The 17,243-nt window shown below is 41.0% G+C and overlaps 1 protein-coding gene and 1 pseudogene across 1 annotated transcript; one reads left to right on the forward strand and one right to left on the reverse strand.

Annotated features, from left to right (window-relative positions):
- Nucleotides 1-4,043: 4,043 nt before the first annotated feature.
- LOC133061228 (olfactory receptor 1M1-like) lies at nucleotides 4,044-5,005 on the reverse strand (annotated as a pseudogene).
- Nucleotides 5,006-7,218: 2,213 nt separating this feature from the next.
- LOC133062744 (olfactory receptor 7G2-like) lies at nucleotides 7,219-17,221 on the forward strand. Its single transcript, XM_061152144.1, has 2 exons — nucleotides 7,219-7,223; nucleotides 16,291-17,221. The coding sequence occupies exons 1-2, from the start codon at nucleotides 7,219-7,221 to the stop codon at nucleotides 17,219-17,221; spliced, it is 936 nt and encodes a 311-aa protein (XP_061008127.1).
- Nucleotides 17,222-17,243: the final 22 nt, after the last annotated feature.

Below are 17,243 nucleotides of genomic sequence, written 5' to 3' on the forward strand. Positions count from 1 at the left end.
ATGTGAATGTATGGCAAAAACCACTACAATACGATAAAGTAGTTAGCCTCCAATTAAAATAAAATAAACTAATTTACAAGAAAAAAGAAAAAAAGAACAACAATCCCACTCATGATACCTTGATTGCAGTCTATAAGAGAGCTTAAAGCAAAGTCATACTTGAATACTTGGTCCACAGAAATTACGAAACAGTAAATGTGTATTATTTTAGCTGAACCACATGTTGGACTTAAAACACTTGCAGAATTTATCCAAGATTGAGAAAGGAAAGAAAAACTTAAATGAGAAGCACATAGAGGGAGTTCCCTGGCGGCCCAGTGGTTAAGAATCCGCCTTCCAATGCAGGGTATATGTCTGAGAGCTAAGATCCCACAAGCCTTGCAGCTATGAAATGTAAAACAGAAGCAATATTGAAGCAAATTCAATAAAGACTTCAAAAATGGTCCACATCAAGAAAACATCTAAAAAAGAAAAGAAAAAAAAAGATATGGACAGCTCCTAATCCAACTTGTTTCTGACTGCATATTTAGCTTCCTTCATCTAGCACACCGTCCTTGCATTATGGCTTTCATGTCCTTCTCACTATCAGTATTTGGTTAGTTAATTAATTTTTCTTTAAAAATTGTGATTTCCCCTGCGGCTGCTGCTGCTGTCAAGTCTGACTTTTTGTGACCCACGGACTGTAGCCCACCAGGCTCCTCTGTCCATGGAATTTTCCAGGTAAGAATACTGGAGTGGGTTGCCATTTCCTACTCCAGGGGATCTTCCTGTCCCAGGGATCGAATCCAAGTCTCTCATCTTCTGCATCAGCAGGCAGATTCTTTACCACTAGCGCCACTTGTGAAGCTTGTTTTGGCTAGTAATGGCTGCTTTGCTCAATTTTATTTTTTTTAAAGGAATATCAGTAAACTGTGTTTTGCTTTTAATGTTCAGCACTTGGAATTTTATCCCATGTATACATTCATGATAATTGAAGGGAAGAGTACCATTTAAAAATTTCTGACCTCTAAAAGTCATTGCCCTACAATTAGGAGAAAAGAGTTGATAAGCTCTCATGCTATCTTTTTGTAGACATGGGGGAAAGCCGTTACTTTCTCTTGTTTAATGCTTCATGCCCACTGCTAAGAAAAATAGCCATCATGGAATAGATGTTTGGTAAATGTTTGTTGAATGAATGGACGAAGCATATATTGGGGTCAACAAATGATGGAAGTTGATATCAGAATGACGAACAAGACAAATCTCTCCCAGAGCTCTGATTTTTATTTATTAACATGAAACAAGATGAAAATATTCTGGAAATCTTAGGTTTTTATTGGCTGATGGAAATTCTTCTTCCATAGAGAAAAGGGTGGTTAAATTAGTGCTTTACCTCAAGTTGTATCTATCTGTATCAGAGAGAGAATTATTCATAAAGATTCTATGAGTCCCCATATTGTGATCATTTTTCCCTTTTTAAAAATGTAGACCATTTTTTAATGTCTTTATTGAATTTATTACAATATTGCTTCAGTTTTATGTTCTGGTTTTTTGGCCGTGAGGCATGTGGGATCTCAGTTCTCTGACCAGGGATTGAACCTACATCTCCTGCATTAGAAGGCGAAGTCCCTGTAATCATTTTCAAAGTCACTGGCAATTCAAACCCTCTCCCAGCCAACACCGTAGAATGGTAATTTCTATTCATGTGGCAAGAGAATGGAGGGGAGTTAGGAAGAAGGAGTGATGTGGTTCAACTTTTACCTGTGTTGTGTGTGTGTGTGTGTGTGTGTGTGTGTGTGTTATTCTAAAAGGGCATGACCAGGGACTTCTCTGGTGGTCCAGTGGCAAAGACCCTCTGCTCCCTATGAAGGGGGTCTAGGTTTGATCCCTGGTTGGGGAACTAGATCCCACATGCCCCAACTAAGACCCAGCACAGTCAAATAAACACATAAATATTAAAAAAAAAATAAAAGGGCATGATCAGATCCATGAGTGTCCCATGGGCAAACTTTAGTGTTTTTCAATTTTGGATTTTATCCTTTAGAATATTACCCACAAAGGGCTTTTTCACTTTTCTCACATGTACCCTTACTAATAGAGTACTAAGATGGGACTGTAGCAGGTCTGTTGGTTCAACTGATACATTCTAATTTAATTTTCATGAAAGGAAAATACAGAGGCAAATTAGATGTAGGACTCTTTCAAGCCATTCTACTAAGGATGACATCAGATTCTTAGCACCTTTTGAAAATTTCTGACCTCTGCAAAGTCCCTGCCTACTTTACTTTAGTTGTAACTCTCCATATATGTAATAAGATTACTCTCTAGTAGAGTAAGTGAGACTTACCGCCTTCAAAGGAACTTTAGAATGACTAGATGAGACACAGAAAAAAAAAACAAACCATAGTGTTAGGCACAAGATAAACTCATAATGAGTAGCTCTTATTTCTGGTTTGGGCTTCTCTGGTAACTCAGCTGGTAAAGAATCCACCTACAATGCAGGACACCTCCATATTCTTGGGCTTCCTTGGTGGCTCAAATGGTAAAGAATCTGTCTGCCACGCGGGAGACCTGGGTTCAATCCCTGGGTTGGGACGATCCCCTGGAGCAGGGCATGGCAACCCATTCCAGTATTTTTGCCTGGAGAACCCCCTTGCCTGGACAGAGGAACCTGGTGGGTTATAGGCCATGGGGGAGCAAAGAGTCAGACAGAACTGAGCAACTAAACACAGCATAGCGTATTTCTGGTATAAGCAGTGTTACCACTTAGATACATTCCACAGGCATATGTGGCAATTGAGACATGCCAAAGCTTCCCTCTGGTTTAGAGATTTACGATCCAATTGACTGGTATTTTGCTCTGTCAATGAGATATACAACAAAAAGTAGTATTTCCTCATTTCCTTCGGGCATGGTCTAAATCTCTTTCTCCCTTGTGTTTCGCACAACTTTTATCCAGCACAAGCCATCGTGCTCCCTATGAAGACAGGACAGGAGTGGGAGGAAGGGGGCTGTACAACTCATTCCCATGCTCCCTGATTTTAGTCCTTGGAAGTCAAGTTAACTGGCTGGTTCTTTGGAGAAAGGCCACCCTCTTAGGTTGGTCCTAAAGCCCTCAGTACCTGGTACCTCCCACATCATTCAGCGTAACTGGACTTTTAACTTCACAAATGCAATGCTTCACTCTTTCTCTTGCTTTCTTACTTTTGCACGAGTTGTTTTGTCTTTCTGAGATGTTCTTTCTCCTCATTTTGCCTAATCAACATATTCTCATCCTTTGGGTTTTTGGATCACCTCTCCAGGAAGAATTTCCCTAATTCTCCCTCAGACTCTGTTGTGTGTTCCTACTGGATTCTATCCTTCCTCTCATGTTCACATTCCATTCTATAACAACTAAGTGTACAGTGTCTTCTCCCACACTCAGCTGTAAACTCCAGACTATTGGGATCTTATCTCTCCTGCTCACCTTTCCAGGAGCAGCATCTATATCCAGCCCAGAATATGTACTTAATAAATATTTGTTGAGTGTTCAATGGTTTCAAAACCAGGATGAACCCAAGCTGGTAGGGCTAGGCTGATCTTCTGGATGATAGCATGAAGTTTACCTAAAAAACACCCTTTTTGGTCCCAGTATTGGAGAAAATGGACTTTCCTGGGGGCTCAGTGGTTAGGAATCTGTCTGCAATGCAGGAGATGCAGAAGAGGCAGGTTTGATCCCTGGGTGGGGAAGATCTCCTGGAAAGGAAACAACAACCCACTCCAGTATTCTTGCCAGAAAAATCCCACAGAGGAAGGAGCCTGGTGGGCTACAGTCCATGGTGTCACAAAGAGTTAGATGCCACTGAGTGTGCATGTGCACGCACACACACACACACACACACACACACACACACACACACACACATTTGAGAAAATAGTTATAGGACCCTCCTGATATTCCCTTTTAAACTTCTGCAATTCAAAATTAGAATGGCTGCACTTCCAACTCTTACAATTCCATACACTTGCCCAGGACACTAAACTTTGAGGTCCTGCCTCTAGGAAGCTCCCAGATGACCTAGTGGTCATGAAGATGAGATGACTTTTTTTTTTTTTCTCATGAGATTCCTTAGGGCCCCCTTCAGGTCTCTGTTCCTCAGGCTGTAGATAAAGGGGTTCAGCATGGGGGTGACGGCAGTGTACATCACAGCAGAGGCTTTCACCTTCATGGCTGTGCGGACAGATGAAGGACACAGATAGTGTCCCGTAGTGGACCACCATGATGGTGGTCCCGTAGAAGAGCACAACCACGGAGAGGAGGGAGCTGCAGGTGGAGAAGATTCTCTTCCTGCCTCCCGCAGAGGGCACCTTCATGATGGCCACAATGATGCGAGCATAGGAGGCCAGAATGCAGATGAAAGGTGTGGCTATGACCATCCCCGCCACAATGAGCACAAAGATCTTGTTCACAGAGGTGTCAGTGCATGAAAGTCTGAGGAGCGGGGTGAGGTCACAGAAGTAGTGAGGCAACTCATTATTGCCACAGAAAACCAGACGGGCCATCAGGAGGATGTGGTGAGGGAGACGAAGCTGGAAAACACCCATGGGCCACCGACTGGGAGGCCACAGAGGCGTGGGCTCATGATAGCGGTATAGTGTAAGGGGTGACTTATAGCCACGAACCTTCATAAGCCATCATGGCTATTAAGACACTGTCCATGATGCCAAAGAAATGGAAGAAGTACATTTGTGTCAGGCAGCAGGAATAAGAGATGGACTTACTCTTGATTTGGATGTTCACCAGCATCTTGGGGGCAGTGTCATTGGCCAGGCAGAAAACAACCAAGGAGAGATTGGCCAAGAAGAAGTACATAGGGGTGTGGAGGTGGGAGTCTGTGCTGATGGCCAGGATGATCAACAGGTTCCCCACTACTGTGACCACATACATGCAGAGAAACAGAGCAAAGAGGAGAGTCTCTGGTTCTGGCTTTTCTGAAAGTCCCAGGAGGATTAACTCAGAGGAGTTGGTTTGGTTGTCTGGTTCCATGAATATGATTCCTCTGGAAGTATTGAAAAGGGAAAGTTACATGAATGCTAGGACAATTATTCTGGCAGTTTAAATAATCTTATTCCCAGTTTCTTCAGTCAGTTCAGTCGCTCAGTTGTGTCTGACTCTTTGCAACCCCATGGACTGCAGCACGCCAGGCTTCCCTGTCCATCATCAACTCCTGGAGCTTACTCAAACTCATGTCCATTGATTGAGTCGGTGATGCCATCCAACCATCTCATCCTCTGTTGTCCCCATCTCCTCCCACCTTCAATCTTTTCCAGCATCAGGATCTTTTCCAATGAGTTAGTTCTTCAAATCAAGTGGCCAAAGTATTGGAGTTTCAGCTTCAGCATTAGTCCTTCCAATGGATAGTTAGGACTGATTTCCTTTAGGATGAACTGGTTGGATCTTCTTGCAGTCCAAGGGACTCTCAAGAGTCTTCTCCAACACCATAGTTCAAAAACATTAATTTTTCGATGTTCAGCTTTCTTTATAGTCTAACTCTCACATCCATACATGACCACTGGAAAAACCATAACTTTGACTAGATGGACTTCTGTTGGCAAAGTAATGTCTCTGTTTTTCAATATGCTCTCTAACTTGGTCACAGCTTTTCTTCCAAGGAGCAAGCATCTTTTAATTTCATGGCTGCAGTCATCATCTGCAGTGATTTTGGAGCCCTTCAAAATAAAGTCTGTCACTGTTTCCACTGGTTCCCTATCTATTTGCTATGAAGTGATGGGACCAGATGCCATAATCTTAGTTTTCTGAATGTTGAGTTTTAATCCAACTTTTTCACTCTCCTCTTTCAGTTTCATCAAGAGGCTCTTTAGTTCTTCTTCACTTTCTGCCATAAGGGTGGTGTCATCTGCATATCTGAGGTTATTGATATTTCTCCTAGTAATCCTGATTCCAGCTTGTGCTTCATCCAGCCCAGCGTTTCTCATGATGCATATAAGTTAAATAGGCAGGGTGACAATATACAGTCTTGACGTACTCCTTTTCCTATTTGGAACCAGTCTGTTGTTCCATGTCCAGTTCTAACTGTTGCTTCCTGACCTGCATACAGGTTTCTCAAGAAGCAGGTCAGGTGGTATGGTATTCCCATCTCTTAAAGAACTTTCCACAGTTTGTTGTGATCCACACAGTCAAAGGCTTTGGCACAGTCAATAAACCAGAAATAGAAGTTTTTCTGGAACTCTCTTGCTATTTTGATGATCCAATGGATGTTGGCAATTTGATCTCTGGATCCTCTGCCTTTTCTAAATCCAGCTTGAATATCTGGAAGTTCATGGTTGAAGTTCACTGTTGAAGCCTGGCTTGGAGAATTTTGAGCATTACTTTACTAGCATGTGAGATGAGTGCAATTGTGGGGTAGTTTGAGCATTCTTTGGTATTTCCTTTCTTTGTGATTGGAATGAAAATTGACCTTTACTATTTCCTTAATAGTATATACACAAACAGAATCAATGTTAAATAGGCCATACATAAAATTAGCCCTTAGTGTTTGCATTTGTAGGGTACATTCACCATAGTATCACGTGCACGTATACAGGTAACATGTATCTACCTGTATATGGAAACTACATTTTTGAGCTTAAATGTAGTATCAGTTAGGAGAGCTGATTTTTTTTAATGTAGGAGATTTATATTTTTTAATATAGATTAAAAAAAAGAACTATAATACAACAACAATAAAAAAACTGTTGAGGTGTGTAGGGTACTTGAAATTAAGGTGAGCCAAGAAAGATTCAGGGAAAAGGTGTCATACATTTCACCTCTCAGTGTAAAGAATTATTCACAGCAAAAAGTTTTTCACTTCTGAGCCTTGCTCCTCAAGAACCCGAACCGCCCCGTGATCACATGAGAGTAAAACAATTTGACTAATGAGGAGCTTTGGATATTGAACCCCGAAGAGACAGAGAGACTGCAAATACGTCTGCCTTTGACCACCCCACTCAACAACCACCCCAGGTCATGTCAAGCACACGCGACACTAGTCACAGGGACCATCATTCCTGCCCAGCAGCCGGTGTTCACTGTCTCTCTGTGCTGCTCGAACGGACCCAGAGCTTCTGTCTTCCCTCCTTCACATCCAGGGAAGAACTGAATGTCGTCACTTAGTGTTGGCACCGCGAGCTCTGGCGTCCTCTATTTCACCTTCTGCAAATAGGGACAGGCGTTTGTTTAGCAGTTGATCTGGGGCAGCAATGAGGTGAGTTCCCGAAGATGAGCAGAACTGGGTCGCCTGGGAGGGGCTGCTAATGGTCCATTAATCTCCCTGGTCTATTTCCTTGTATCTATGCACTAATGCATGACTGTCTTTCGTTCTGCTGATCTGCTCTGATCCCAAAGTCCAGGGACTTTTTCCATCCTCAAGATTAATCTGCTTGCTCAATTTTTCCATCCTCAAGATTAATCTGCTTGCTCAACCTGAAGAATGTTCTAAACTTCTCTTACATACCCTTTCTTACTTTGTCAAAGGGCAGAGGGGTGCACCCTTCTGCTTTCCTTCCCATTTTTGGCTCATGATACCACTTTATAGAAGAAAAATTAGAAATGAAAATATTTCATCATTATGAATAATCTAAGAAAGAAGAGGTAGAGAATGAAGCAGATCCCAGTCTACTGGTTTCTCTTTAGTAATGTATGAAATATCTTAAAGTGCAGAGCACCATAGAAAAAATAAACATCTATCCATGCTTCCAGAATTAGTAAAACTTTTCGTTTTGTCATCAGAGTTCTTTTATTTATTTGTTTATTTTATTTTTGGCTGTGCTGGGTCTTTGTTGCTTCTTGGGCTTTTCTCTGGTTGTAGCAGGAGGGGTAGCTCTCCAGCTGTGGGGCTTGGACTTCTCATGGCAGTGGCTTCTCTTGTAGAGAATGGGCTTTAGGGTGCACAGGCTCCAGCAGTTCTAGTTCCTGGCTCTAGAGCACAGGCTTGATAGTTCTGTTGCACAGGTTGAGTAGCTCCATGGCATGTGGGATCTTCCTGGACCAGTGATTGAACCCGTGTCTCCTGCCCGCTGCATTGGCAGGAAGATTCTTTACCACTGAGCCAGAGCAAAGCCCCAGACTTCTTTTATTAAACTAAAAAAATTGTGAATAAATAGAACCTATCTTTTAAGTTTGGTTTCATTCCTAGAGGAAACCACAATCTTGAATTTGGTTGTTCTCCATGTGTTATTTAAAATTGTTTTACACATTACATGTGTGTGTTTGGGCGTAAAAGGCAGTAATGATAGTGCCCTGAAATAGGAAAAGGGATAAATAGTGATGTAATAAGATGTAGGAACTAGGTAATTAACTAAGATCGTTAATGAACCAGAAAAAAACTGTACCAAGACATTAAACTTTATTTTAAAATGCAAAATTCCATGTACAACGTATGAAGATAAAATTCAAAACAAGAATATAATTTATGGATACTTAGTCACTGTATTAAAATCAGAGGAGAATAGTGAACACCAAGTTCATTATCATGGTTCCCTTGGGAATGAAAAGCAATTGAGGATGTAAAAAAAATATTAGTTCTTTAAAATATCTACTGCAAATTTTGGCAATATATTTTAATTTAGTGGTCCTTAGTGGGTGGACTTTGTTAAATGTACTTATTTATGCTTGCAATGTTTCATAATAAGAATTGAACTTTTAATATCTTTTTATTTTATTTTATTTTATTTTTGTGGGAGGTGGGCAAGAACACCAGAGTGGGTTGTCATTCCCCTAACTCCAGGCAATCTTCCTGCCCCTATATCTTTTTATTTTAAAGCATTTAAATTGTATCATGACATAGATGTCTTTGGGGGCAAATTCTTTCTGTGAAGTTTTTATTTGGGTTGATATATTGAAGTCTAACTTATTCACTTTAATTGCGACATGTTTTATCATGTGTCCATGAGAAACAAGCATTAATCACTGATGTCATTTTTTTTTAATATATATTTTTTCATTTATTTTTATTAGTTGGAGGCTAATTACTTTACAATATTGTAGTGGTTTTTGTCATACATTGACATGAATCAGCCATGGATTTACATGTATTCTCCATCCCGATCCCCCCTCCCACCTCCCTCTCCACCCGATCCCTCTGGGTCTTCCCAGTGCACCAGGCCCGAGCACTTGTCTCATGCATCCAGCCTGGGCTGGTCATCTGTTTCACCATAGATAATATATGTCATTTGAATTGTGCACTCCTCCTATTTCTCTGGGGTTTCCCTGGTGGCTCAGATGGTAAAAGCTCTGCCTGCAATTCAGAGATGTGGGTTTAATCCCTTGGTCAAGAAGATTCCCTGGAGTAGAAAATGGCAACCTATTCCAGGATTCTTGACTGGAGAATTCCTGTTTCTCTATCTAAGCAAGATTCCTAACAGGAGTTTCAGCATATCCATTTTCCTCTGAAAATTACAGTTATCATGCTAAAGATATTCTTCCTTTCTCCTCTCTTCCTTTGTCTTACTCTTCCAATTACTTTTCTTCTATAATAAACCATGCCCAAGGGTGTCACTTGTGTCCATTGCAGAAACAAATCACAATAAGTAATATTAAGAGTGTCTTGTATATAAAACACTGTATTTGTGATTTTTGTCTGCTTATCCTTCCTGCATTCCCATAAGGTTTCATGATGGTTCTTATTGTCCAAATGGGACTGGGGCTTCTCCCACAATTGAAAAAATTTCCTCGTTTATAGAGCAAGTGCTGGAGACATAATTAAACTCAGGAGTGACTGAGTCAAAAATCTTAATTGATGCTGTTACAGTTGCTAGCTTTTATAATTTCATGTTAAGAGCACGTATTTTGTCATTGTTGAAGCAGAGTTTACCGAGGGCCAATCAGTTCCAAATATCAGTATCCTAATGAGCTATTCGAGGTTTTCAGATGGCTTAGAGGTAAAGAATCTGCTTGCCAGTGCAGGAGACATGGATTTGATCCCTGGATTGGGAAAATCCCTTGTAGAAGGAAATGGCAACCTACTCCAGTATTCTTGCTTGGGAAATCCCACGGACGGGGGAACCTGGCAGTCTAAAATCACAGAGTTGGACACGACTTAGCGACTAAACACAAAAATTAAACCCAGAGTGAGTTTAGTTACAACAATGGTGGAGCTATCCCTGTCATAAACTTTTTCTAAATCATTGGTTCACCAGAATATTTGGCATAATCATTGATGCACCCAGGACACAGTCAAATACCTCTTGCGTGTTTCAGTTGAACCAATGGTTGTATGTGTATGGTGAGGAAACCATAACACAGAAGATTGGAAAGCTTTTGAGTTGATCCTGATACATAAAGGTTTCTTTTGGAAGCAAGTGGGCAAGGCTTCCTGACCTGGACATAGATGGGGCACTTACAGTCATAGAAGATGTTCTGAAGTGCCATACTAATTTTCTACATTTCTTTTTCTAATATTGTCAGTTTTTATACAACAGAGACAGATGTGCCCGCAACAAAAGCAATATGGAATCAATCATATTGCTGAGTTTAATTATTTCCGTGTGTGTGTGTGTGTGTATGTGTGTTTGGTTGTGTCTGAGGCTTTGTGACCACGTGGACTCTAACTGGCCAGGCTCCTCTGTCCATGGAATGTTCCAGGCAAGATTAATGGACTAGGTTGCCATTTCCTTCTACAAAAGATGTCCAGGGCATCTTCCCGATCCAGGGATCAAACTCGGTTCTCCCACATTGCAGGCAGATTCTTTACCGTCTGAGCCACCAGGAAGCCCAATTATTTCCATGAAAGTGAAAGTGTTAGTTGCTCTGTCCTGTCTGACTCTTTTCAACCCCATCTGAACTACCAGGGACGCCCCATAGTCTACCATAAAAAGAAGGAAATGAAAGAAGGGACAGATCTCACTGGCTGGGCTACATTGGAAGGAAAAACAAAAAAGAAAAGGAAAAAGAGATTTACAAGTAATTGTCCATTAATGGAGCTAATTATGACTTGTTAGTTTAAGGTCTCCAGGGGGTCTTCCCGACCCAGGGATTGAACCAGGGTCTCCTGCATTGCAGGCAAATTCTTTACCATCTAAGCAGCTACACACATATATAAAACCCCTCCTTCTTGACCATCCGTTTCTCTTGACTCTCTCTCCCTCCACACCCATCCCATTCCATCCTTCTAGGTTATTACAGAGCCCTGAGCTGAGCTCCCTGTGGTATACAGCAGGTTCCCACTAGCCAGTTATCTTACACATTATAGTGTGTGAATGTCTGTGCTCATCTCCCAGTTCTTCCCACCTTCCCCTTCCCCAACTGTCCACATGTCCTTTCTCTACATCTGCATTTCTATTCCTGTCCTTCAAGTAGGTTCATGTATACCATTTTTCTAGATTCCATACATGTGCATTAATATACAACATTTGTTTTTCTCTTTCTGACTTACTTCACTCAGTATAACAAGGTCTAGGTTCATCCACCTCACAACAACTGACTCAAATTCATTCCTTTTCACGGCTGAGTAATATTTCATTGTATATATGTACTACAATTTCTTTATCCATTCATCTGTTGATGGACATATAGGTTGCTTCCATATCCTAGCTATTGTAAATAGTGCTGCATTAAACATTGGGGTACATGTGTCTTTTTTTGAATAATGGTTTTCTCAGGGTATACTGGGGCTTCCTGGTTGGCGCTAGTGGTAAAGAACCTGTCTGCCAATGCAAGAGACATTAAAAGATGTGGATTTGATCCCTGAGTCAGGAAGATCCCCTGGGGAAGGGCATGACAACCCACCCACTCCAGTATTCTTGCCTGGAGAATCCCAAGGACAGAGGAGCCTGGCAGGCTATAGTCCATAGTATCGCAAAGAGTCAGACACCACGGAAGCAACTTAGCGCTCATGCCTGCAGACAGAGTATAAGAAGCCATTTTTACTGATTACAATTTTAAGTTCCACAATCATCAAGGTTTTCAGGTATCTGGAAGTAGGATTCTCACTTTGCTTTTTCCATTTTAAGACTGATTGACAATTGTCTCCCTCTTTCTACTGTCATAGCAATTCTTCTGTCAAGCAAACTGGACACTTGTGCTGGGAGATTTTATCTTCCTCACCCCAGGATTGTGCTTTAACAAGCTAACAGATTGTTGCTTTTTAGTTATTTTTTCCTTCATTTTCAAAATGCCATGTACTTTCTATTTCCTCCAATTTTTCTTTTTTGGAATATATAAGTAGTCTCATCATATCATATGTTAAATACTCTCAGAAGAAAAGAGAAAAGAAAAATATATGTTTTCAAGTAGCATATTCTTTTTAAAAAACATTTATTTTTGGCTACACTGGGTCTTCATTGCCGCACACAGGCATTCTCTAGTTGCAACAAGTGGGGGCTACTCTCCGTTGCTGTGTGCAGGCTTCTCATTATTGTTGGCTTCTCGTGTTGCAGGGCACAGATTCTAGAGCATGGGCTTAGCAGTTGTGCATGGGTTTTAGTTGCTCTGCAGCATGTGGGATCTTCCCAGACCAGGGACCGTACCCAAGTCCCCTGCACTGGCAGGTGGATTCTTAACCACTGGACTCCCAGAGTCTTCAAGTATCATATTCTAATCTTGATCTCAGGTTCTGAGTGTGGACTCTTTTCTGTTGCTGTCACGTCTAGATACCACCCTTGTGGTCAGATGTTAGAAGAGTTTCAAAATCAGGGTAAGGATTTATTAGGTGGAAGTTTTCGAAGGCAAGTGATGGAATTTGGTCAACCCTTCCTGATACTTAAATCTGTACTCCCTAAAGTTTGTATCACCTGGTGGTAGGAGTTCAGCTCTAAAGTCTGGAAACCTGAGTGCAAATCATTTCACCAGCTCTTGCTGGAATGCCAAGTATTTTGCATCCGTACCTCATACCTTCATCTCACTTTACATTTATCTTTCCACAGGGTCATAGATAAACAGGAGGATGTTAGAAGAACCTGACTCATAGGTCAACAGAGAATAAAATTAGTTAGAATGACATATTGACAATGTACGAGATTTGCCATACATTTGGTATTGTTCACCAATTTTGTGCTTAGCCGCTCAGTCACGTCAGACGCTTTGTGATCCTGTGGACTGTAGCCCTCGAGGCTCCTCAGTCCATGGAACTTTTGAGGCAAGAATACTGGAGCAGGTTGCCATGTCCTATTCTAGGGGATCTTGCCGACTTAGGGATCGAACCCAGGTCTCTTGCATCTGGCAGGTGGATTCTTTGCCACTAGTGTCACCTGGGAAGCCCCCTTACCAACTTTATTGAAGTATAGTTATAGTACATCACCCATTTTAAGTGTATGAGTCCATGATTTCAGTAAATTTATAGAGTTGTGCGACTATCAGCATAATCCAGTTTTAGAACATGTCCATCACTTTGAAAAAGCTCCCTCAGTGCCTTTCACAGTTAATGTTCACTCCCACACTTTACAGCTTGACCAATACTTTTCTGCTTTCTGTCTCTATAAACTTGTCTTATGGGGACATTTCATATAAATGGAATCATATTATATGTAGTTTTTTGTATCTATCTTCTTTCCCTTAGCATAAAAGTTTCCCGTTCATTCATAACATGTATCAGCAATTTGTTCCCTTTAACTGCTTCATGGTATTCCATTGTTAATGATATTCCATTGTATGGAAATACTTTTTCCCCCCCTCCATTCTTTAGTTAATGGGCATTTGGATTCCTTCCACTTTTCACTATGGTGAATGATGTTATGAGCATTCATGTATGTAAATGTCTATGTGAACACGTTTGCATTTCTCTTGGGTAAATGCCTGGGCATGAGACTGCTAAGTCATATAATATTTGTTCTTAAATTTTTAAGAAATTTTTTGTGGCTACACTATTTCGTATTCCCAGCAGCTCCAGTTTCTCCACTTAGTAGTGTCTGCTTTATTATAATAATAATGATTATTATTATTATAATCTATCTAGTGGGTGTTGTAGTGGCGTCTCACTGAAGTTTTCATTTGCATTTTCCTAATGACTAATGATATTCAGCAAATTTTTATGTGATTTTTGGACTATTCATGTATCTTTTTTTGAGAAATATCTATTAAGAATCTTGTCCATTTAAAAAATTTGAGTTACTTGTCTTTTTATTGAGTTGTAAGAGCGCTTTAAATTTTTTAGTGTAAGCTCTTTATCAAACATATTTGCAGAAAGAATTCGTGAGAATGAGAAAAGTGCTGAGAAGTATGCCTCACACTAGAACGCTGCGCTGGTGGTAGTGTGAACAGTTAATTAATACATTTATTTCAGTGATACCTGTTAATGCGATTATTAACTACAATGCTTATAGCACAGTTTTGTGATAAGAATTCAATGAGGCAGAAGGAAAGGGGGAAGAAAAGCATAGAATTTTATGACCATTGAAAAGGGAGTGGTTGAACTGAGTTTTGGACTCGAATTCCCAAGGCACTGAGAGAGCACAGGTGAATCAGGCCATCATTTTCCCCATTAAATGTGCTGGGTCTGCACCAACACGTGAACCAGTTGATATTCTAGTTCCGCATTGATCTGGGCTCCAGAAGATTGGTCTTCAAAGTAAAACCTAATCCAGCCACAACAACATTTGGGAATTTATTAGAAAGGCAAATTTTAAGTCCCATGACCAATCTTCTGAATCTCATATTCTGAGTGTGATGCCAGCAATATGGATTTGAACAGACGCTCCAGTGGATTTTCATGCAAGAAACAGTTTGAAAAATTCTGCTCTAAAGCCTATGTTTAATATGCTTATGGTTTGTACGTGTGTGTATGTTATTTCATTTTTGGTCTTTCCAGGTGGCTCAGCTGGTAAAGAATCTGCCTGCAATGCAGGAGACCTGGGTTCAATCCCTGTGTTGGGAAGATCTTCTGGAGAAGGGAAAGGCTACTCACTCCAGTATCCTGGCCTGAAGAATGCCATAGACTGTATAGTCCAAGTGATTACAAAGAGTTGGACATGACTGAGTGATTTTCACTTCACTATTTTATTTTTAAAATTTTTATTTGGGGTATAGTTGATTTACAATTTTGTGTTAGTTTCAGGAGCTGTACAGCAAAGTAAATTAGTTACACGTATATTCACTCTTTTTAAAAATATTTATTTACTTATTTATTTTTGGCTGCACCAGGCCTTAGTTACAGCATGCAGACTTTAGTTGTGTGGTGAGGGTTGCAAGGTGTGAGGGCTCAGTAATTGTGGAGCATGGGCTCAGTAGTTGTGTCTTGGGGGCTTAGTTCCCCTGGGGCATGTGAGATCTTAGTTCCCCAACAAAGGTTTGAACCCGTGTCCCATGCATTGGAAGGTGGATTCTTCGCCACTGGACCATCAAGGGGAGTCCCTATCCACTCTTTTTTTTTTTAAGATTCTTTCCCCATATAGGTCATTACAGAGTACTGAGTAGAGTTCCCTGTGCTATACAGTAGATCCTTATTAGTTATCTATTTTATATATAAATGGATATTATTTATCTATCTATAAAATAGATACTAGTTTGTATATAGTAATGTGTATATTCCTGGAGAAGGAAATGGCAACCCACTCCAGTATTCTTGCCTGGAGAACCTCATGGACAGAGGAGCCTGGAGGGTTCTTGGGGTCACAAAGAGTCGGACACGACTTACCACTGAACAACAGTGTGTATATGCCAGTCCCAATCTCCCAATTTACCCCTCCATCCCCTTTCCCTATGCTTGGTGTGTTATCTCTGCTTGCTGGTTGGAAGCTTTGGAGGATTCCCAAGGAATAAGCTATACATTGTTCCCTATTTTATTTCTATTAGTTGGTACAATGTGGGAAAGAATAAATTAGTTTAGAGTGAGTACAGAGGATAGAAAGAAAAGAGGTTGAGAAAGTAAGACTAAAAGAGGGGCAGAAGGTAAAGAAAAAGATGAAAAATATTTTCAGTTCAATTTACAATGTACAACGTTACAGTGTTCTAAAAGAATGGGTTCTTGTACATCTATTATGTGTCCTATCACATGTATTTGTTCTTTTTTAAAAAATTTTTATTTTAAATTGGAGTATAGCTGATTAACAAACAATGTTGTGTTAGTTTCAGGTGAATAGTGAAGATACTCAGCCGTGCATATGCATGTATCCATCTTCCCCCCAAACTCCCCTCCCTTTCAGGCTACCACATAACACTGAGCAGAGTTCTTTGTGCATACAGTAAGTCCTTGTCAGTTATCCATTTTAAATATAGCAGTGTGTACCTGTCCATCCCAAAGTCCTTAACTGTCCCTTCCCCCCGGCAATCATAAATTCATTCTCTAGGTCTATGAGTCTGTTTCTGTTTGCACATGTTATTTTTTTTTTTTTCCTCATCAGACTCACCCACAGCGTGGAAACCCAAAACCAAACAGATGTAGCAGGATTTCTCCTCCTTGGTCTCTCAGAAGATCCAGAGCAGCAGCCCCTCCTCTTCGGTCTATTCCTGACCATGTACCTGGTCACTGTGCTTGGCAACCTGCTCATCATGCTGGCCATCGGCTCTGACTCCCAGCTCCACACCCCCATGTACTTCTTCCTCTCCAACCTGTCCTTCACGGACCTCTGTTTCAGCACCACTACCGTCCCCAAGATGCTTGTGAACATTGAACGACAGAGCAAATCCATCAGTTACCCAGGCTGCCTCACTCAGATTTGTTTTGTCCTGTTATTTGCAGGCTTGGAAAACTTTCTCCTCGCAGCGATGGCCTATGACCGCTATGTGGCCATCTGCCATCCACTGAGATACGTTGTCGTCATGAACCCCTGCCTCTGTGGCCTGTTGATTGTACTCTCCCTGGTCATTAGCAGCGCGGATGCCCTGCTCCACACTCTGATGGTATTACGACTGTCTTTCTGCACAGAGCTAGAAATCCCCCATTTCTTCTGTGAACTGGATCAGGTCATCAAGCTGGCATGTTCTGATACCCTCATCAATAACATCCTGGTATATTTAGTGACTAGCATATTGGGTGGTGTTCCTCTCCTTGGCATTATCTTCTCTTACACTCAAATTGTCTGTTCTATTCTGAGAATGCCCTCAGCTGGTGGGAAATATAAAGCCTTTTCCACCTGTGGATCTCATCTCTCTGTGGTTTCCTTATTTTATGGGACAGCTTTTGGAGTGTACATTAGTTCTGCACTTACACACTCTTCCAAAGAGACAGCAGTAGCCTCTTTGATGTACACTGTGGTCCCTCCGTTGTTGAACCCCTTTATCTACAGCCTGAGGAACAGAGACATGAAGCAAGCCTTGTGGAAACTTATCTGAGGAACATCTCCTTTTTCTAGTT

Source organism: Dama dama, chromosome 9, assembly GCF_033118175.1.
Source record: "Dama dama isolate Ldn47 chromosome 9, ASM3311817v1, whole genome shotgun sequence".
In the NCBI taxonomy this organism is placed as follows: Eukaryota; Metazoa; Chordata; class Mammalia; order Artiodactyla; family Cervidae; genus Dama; species Dama dama.